The sequence below is a fragment of the Brachypodium distachyon genome, chromosome 1 (assembly GCF_000005505.3).
Source record: "Brachypodium distachyon strain Bd21 chromosome 1, Brachypodium_distachyon_v3.0, whole genome shotgun sequence".
Classification (NCBI taxonomy): domain Eukaryota; kingdom Viridiplantae; phylum Streptophyta; class Magnoliopsida; order Poales; family Poaceae; genus Brachypodium; species Brachypodium distachyon.
This window is the reverse complement of record NC_016131.3, coordinates 52132337-52138099: the sequence shown is the minus strand read 5'-3', so window position 1 is coordinate 52138099 and position 5763 is coordinate 52132337. Positions and strand designations below refer to the sequence as shown.

At 44.3% G+C, this 5763-nt stretch overlaps 1 protein-coding gene across 3 annotated transcripts; it reads left to right on the top strand.

Annotated features, from left to right (window-relative positions):
• Nucleotides 1–1019: 1019 nt before the first annotated feature.
• On the top strand, nucleotides 1020–4997 carry LOC100821738 (floral homeotic protein APETALA 2). Of its 3 annotated transcripts, none has more exons than XM_003557310.4 (10): nucleotides 1020–1623; nucleotides 1708–1733; nucleotides 1819–1849; nucleotides 1933–2020; nucleotides 2123–2268; nucleotides 2774–2818; nucleotides 2894–2997; nucleotides 3110–3246; nucleotides 3739–3840; nucleotides 4534–4997. In XM_003557310.4, the coding sequence occupies exons 1-10, from the start codon at nucleotides 1244–1246 to the stop codon at nucleotides 4714–4716; spliced, it is 1242 nt and encodes a 413-aa protein (XP_003557358.1). In that variant the 5' UTR covers nucleotides 1020–1243; the 3' UTR covers nucleotides 4717–4997. The 3 variants fall into 3 exon arrangements, with proteins under 3 accessions (XP_003557358.1, XP_010228210.1, XP_010228211.1); XM_010229908.3 differs by having other exon boundaries at nucleotides 3092–3246; XM_010229909.3 differs by having other exon boundaries at nucleotides 1022–1623; nucleotides 3107–3246.
• The last annotated feature ends 766 nt before the right edge of the window (nucleotides 4998–5763 follow it).

Genomic DNA, 5763 nt, shown 5'->3' with positions numbered 1-5763 from the left:
GGTGGTCCATCCCCCCCTCTCACTTTTCTTACACGTGGAATAACATTGACTTTTTTTTAAGTATTTCAAGCTATTGTACGGAACCAAATACAATGGCTAAACATGTTCAAGTAATCTAATTTTTGAAGAACAATATCTGAAAATCTATTTTTCTATTTTGTTAGCAAATTTCTTTGTCCACTTCATTTCGCAAAACACTTTTAATTATAAAATTGGTTAACAAGATATTTATAAATGAGTAAAGTCCAATTTAAACCCTATCTTTGTAGAGGTGGATCACATCAAACCTCGACCTTCTAATCCATGAATTTGGCACCCCATACTCCTCAACCCCTGTCTATAGCGGATAAAACGGGATTTGCAACCTGGGTTTGCTGACGTGGCAAGTTCAAGATGGGATCGGAGGCACTCCCGCTGGATGCCCTCGCCGCCGAGAAAATGGAAATGCGCGTGGGAGCTCACGGCGTTCATCAGCACCTCCGTGAACACGACGAGGCCACGGAGCGGCGGACAACAGGTCCTTCCTCTTGGAGAGTGCGGCTAGCAGGCGGCCCCTGTCTGGCAAGCATCTTCAAACGGCGGGGAGCGGCTGCAGGGCAAGGCCGGCGGGCCGGCGGGCGGGCCGGCATGAGGGCAGGGAGCGGCAGGGCGTTGTGGTGATTTGGGGAAGAAACTCTGGGGAGGAAGAGAAAGAGGGAGGAAAATGATGTTTGCCTCACTTATGTGTGGGTCCCACGTGTCGGTGGGACCAATTTTTTGCCACGTGAGCCATTCCTGTTTGGAAAACACGTTTTTGAGCCTATTGACCGGGATTGCAAAGTTCAGGGTGCCAATTTCAGGATTTTTAAGGTCAGGGTTTGATATGATCGACGTCTATAAAGTTAAGGTTTAAAATGCACTTTACTCTTTGTAAATCCAAAAACGCTAAACCTCACCCAACATTGATGGGTCGCCATGTAGCTGTGTTCGCGTAGCATTTGGCGACGAAACCTTGCACAAAAATGGTTTTACCGGCGATGCCCTTCGTCTCTCTCACGTCCCCTCCTCGATTCCTCTGCCTTCCCCCCTTTTCCTCTCGCCTCACCACCTCCCCTCCCCTCCTCCCATTTCCACTCCAAACTCCCTCCATGGCCGCCCCCGCCGCACGCTCCCACCAGGCCGCCGCGCCTGGACGCTAGAGGCCGTCGCTGAGCTCGACCGGATCGGGACGACGCGCTCTCGCCCCTGCGAAGCGGCGGCTACTATGGTGCTGGATCTCAATGCGGAGTCGCCGGGCGGCTCGGGCTCCGCGACCTCGAGCTCATCGCCGCCCGATTCCGGCGGGTTCAGGTTTGACCTGCTCGGCGGGAGCGCCGACGACGAGGGGTGCCTGCTGCCTGTCATGACGCACCAGCTCTTCCCGTCGCCGGATGCGGGGTTTCATGCTGCTGCGGCGGCGGTTGCCGCGTCAGATGATTCTCCACCGCTGCCGCCCGATTCCTTGCCCCGTCTCCCGGCGGATCTCGGGGTGGCGCCAGGCGGCGCGGGTGGGAAGAAGAGCCGGCGGGGCCCGAGGTCAAGGAGCTCGCAGTACAGGGGCGTCACCTTCTACAGGAGGACTGGCCGCTGGGAGTCGCACATCTGGTCAGTCGAATCCCTCTCACGCTTCCGCGTTCTTGCGTTGCTTGCACTTGCTAATAAACCTATCGTTTGCGTGGCCTTGTGCAGGGATTGCGGGAAGCAGGTCTACCTGGGTGAGCTCCAATTCTAGTTTCCTATCTCAAGTTGCGGCCAAGTGTCAATTTTGTGTTTTGCTTGGCATGATTTTTTTTCCTGTAGGTGGTTTCGATACAGCGCATGCAGCTGCAAGGTTAGAACCTTGCGTCAATTGTGTTTGTATTAGGTGCATCCCGTAGTTTTGAGTGTGCTGAGATTGTTTCATCCGTTGTGCAGGGCCTATGATCGTGCTGCAATCAAATTCAGAGGCCTTGAAGCAGATATCAACTTCAGTCTGAATGACTATGAGGAGGACTTAAAGCAGGTATTCATGATGATGGATCAGACATGTGATCTATGATTCTTTAGGTTTTTAGTTTTTTTTTTCCTGTGTGATAGTTTCTGATGGATCAGTGTGAGTTGTTAGATGAAGAATTGGACCAAGGAGGAGTTTGTGCACATACTGCGGCGCCAGAGCACAGGATTTGCAAGGGGCAACTCAAAGTACCGAGGTGTTACGCTGCACAAGTGTGGCCGGTGGGAAGCTAGGATGGGGCAGCTGCTCGGCAAGAAGTAAGGATACCTGAAATACTGATTACTCTGGTTGTAGCAACATCCAATGAACTTTAGAGTAGCTTGAACCTCGAGGCCTTTGCTTCTCAATTTCTCATACCATGATAGTGTGTCAAAATGAACAGAACATGACGCTTAGACACCTAATATTCAGAGGCACCATCAGATTTTGATATTTGTAGCTGTTGTAGGAAAGAAAATAGTCTGAGTGGTATACAGTACAATTAATTGAAAGAGAGGTTTATGTTTGCATTGGTATTGCGTCTATTCTAAAATCCTAAGAGAAGGCTTCACTTCACTGCTCTTGATTGTTTTCCCATTAACAATCTCCTCATTTATTTTAATTGAACATTACGCGACACAGGTTATGTGTTTGGTACCTATTGCAATCCTTCTGTCCTTCAGCTATTGGCCAGCATAGAATCTGCTAAGATCTTGTTCTAAACTAATAGTAGCACAAGTATAACTCTGTAAATATCCCACTCAGAGGTGATCATTTGCACAGGTACATCTATCTTGGGTTGTTTGATAGTGAAATTGAAGCAGCCAGGTACTATACTGATTGATATGTTTCTATTCGTCATGAACTTGAACAGTCTCTCACTTTCATTTGTCAATTTTGTAGAGCATATGACAGGGCAGCTGTTCGCTTCAATGGAAGGGAAGCTGTTACTAATTTTGACTCCACTTCCTATGATAGAGATGTTCTACCTGAGACTGAGAATGAGGGTACTATTTGAGCTCTCTCTATATTAAGTCTATTCACTAGAGCAGTCCACATCATAATTTTATACCAGAAAACCAATACCTGACCATATCGTAGTGGAACATATCTCAGCAGTGGTTGATGAAGACATCATTGATTTAAACTTGAGGATTTCACAGCCTAAAGTACATGACTTAAAAGGTGATGACATCCTGACTGGCTTTGAGTTGAGTTGTGATTCTCCTCAAGTTACAAGGCCCTTTGTTTCTCAGGTAAATATATTACAATATTAGGCATATGCAACAGGTATACAATTTCACCTCATTATATTTTTAGATTCATTCCACCAACTTTCTTTATTTCGTCATTAATTGCAAAATGTAAACTTCTAAGTTCTAACAGAATTAGTGAAGTTATGTGGGAGTCATTCTCTGCACATTTGGACTACTTTGCTGGTCTGCGACTCCACACTACTTAACAGTAAAGAGTAAACTTAATGTGGATATCTTGTGCAAACAAACAACGGTCACCTTTGTTTTCTCTGTTGTCCTGCTCACTAAAACTGTGAAACATTGGTTATCAAACACCTACCATCTCAAGAGATGACCTCAATTATTTTTGGGCTATATCTACTTGCACAAAGCAAAACGCATAATAATTCCAAAGCCATGAAACACAGTGACTTTGATTTCCTAGTGTGATCTGAGGTATAAAGGATGCAAAAGAATTCACTGAATCTTGCATCTTCTGATTTTCTTTTGTAGCCAGTTAATCCTCAGTGGCCGATACACTCCGAAGCATCAATTCAACCCCAGAATCAACATTTGTATGCATCTCCTTGTCTGGGCATCGTTGTTAATGTCAAGGTACTTCTAATCCCCTCATTATGTGTTGTTATAGGAGTCCTTTGTTTCTCAGAATGCGGATAGTATATGTTGTAATTTTTGCTATAATTCAGCACATCATGTTAAGTATTTCCATGCAAACATTTGCATGTCCGGAAGTGTATGTAGAACTTTTCTTAACTGTCTATGTTTCCTAATTAGTTTTTCCTTTTGCAACATAGACTGTTATGCTTGTATTCTTTTCACGTGTTTCTGTTGAATTTTTTTCTAGCTGCATTTCTTCTGATAAAGTGGTAAGATACATTTTTGCATTTAAGAAACATGTGTAGCTGAAGAGTACTAGATACTATTTGCCTTTTTTTTAAACGTTCACTATTTTCCTTGTGAGCTGCCTTGATATTTCAATGGAATGAATCTGCCAGCTGGCAACTCTCTATGAACTACAGCTGTACAGTTGATGACATTGCATTTGATGTATCTTAGTACTTTCTTGCTGCATCCTGCTGCTTTAGTTTTGAAGATGCTGTACATGTTCATAAATGATCAACTAGCATGAACCGCCTATTTCATGCTCAGTTTTGCATAATTTGTATCTTTGTGATGCGGTGAAAGCTCTGTCCTGATCGCTTAGCGTAGTAGAGATTGTTAGCAGGATATGTTGGGGGTTGAATAATTACTGTGACAACACTTATGCTTGTGTTGTGACATCTGCAGGAAGTACCTGTGGAGAAAAGATCTGACTTGGGTACCCAGTCCTTCCCCGCTTGGTCATGGCAAATGCAGGGTCCCCGATCCCCTGTGCCATTGCTCGCTACTGCAGCATCATCAGGATTCTCTACCGCCACCCAACCCCATCCATTCGCCGGCCACCGGCTGTACTTTCCTCCGACGGCCTGACAGACATCCCTTCAGCTACAGATGGCGGCTCTACGGCTTGTTAGTAAACCAGCTTATCAGCGCCATTTGTTTGTAGAGTGTGCGAGGGAGGCTCCTTATGACCTCTCTCCCTCTCCGGAAGTCCGGATTCTACCTGGCTATGATCATAACTTATCATGCTTATGATTCTTTATTTTCATTTTGACGCCGTGAATCATGAGCGGATTACCAGGTAAAATCCCATGTAACCCCAACTGAAATAAAATCAATTGAGACTCTTGGCTGGGTGATTGGCCCTACTATTCAAGTGTCACAGCTCTTTGATTCGAAGGATTTTGAAAACATAGGAACAAGAAAAACAAATGAATAGGATAGGAACTTATTACATGTGCAAAAGCGAGGATTGAAAACAAGGACATTGTGTAGATTTGGTCTTTTGATTCGCAGGATTTTGAAAACGTAGGAATAAGAAAAACAAATGAATAGGGTGGGAACTTATTACATGTGCAAAAGCCAGGATTGAAAACACGGACATTTTGTAGATTTGGTCTTTTGATTCGCAGGAATAGGAAAAACATAGGAATCTTAATAAAATAGTCAAATTAAGTGAAACCAAATGCAAAAATAAAGTTATAATTGTATTACATCATTAAAAACTGTTGTCTTGTTTTTCTATTCAAAGAATATAAAAAAGGGTCCATGTGGATTGTAAAATTCATGCGTGTGCTTTCCTTTAAATAAAATGGATGGATAGTGCCAATAAAAGTAAAATTTTATATTTTTTATGTTTTTCATTCACTCTTCTTCCAGATCAAAGAGGCCCTTAATTCGTTCTTTCTTTCTTTTCTGAGAGAGGAAGAAGCCCTTAATGGTCGTATCGTCGTTATCTTACAAAACAGTGGTCGTAGCGCATAGCAGTGCTCTTAATCTAAACATTGAGCAAGCCCTCTGTGGCACCTGTGCACTGAGCCAAGCAATGCAAGCTGCACCCTTTAAGCTATCCAGCAGCTATTTCTGGTTGCATCCACTGCTCATCACTGACTAAGCTTGGGTTTCGCGTAGGGAGCT

What these genes read in the sequence shown, in the direction of transcription:
- LOC100821738 (XM_010229908.3), top strand. Translation starts at nt 1,244, where the DNA reads ATGGTGCTGGATCTCAATGCGGAGTCGCCGGGCGGCTCGGGCTCCGCG. An exon ending in AGTGAAATTGAAGCAGCCAG is followed by an intron (nt 2,819 to 2,893) that starts GTACTATACTGA and finishes TCAATTTTGTAG; the next exon opens with AGCATATGACAGGGCAGCTG. An exon ending in CAAGGCCCTTTGTTTCTCAG is followed by an intron (nt 3,247 to 3,738) that starts GTAAATATATTA and finishes TTTCTTTTGTAG; the next exon opens with CCAGTTAATCCTCAGTGGCC.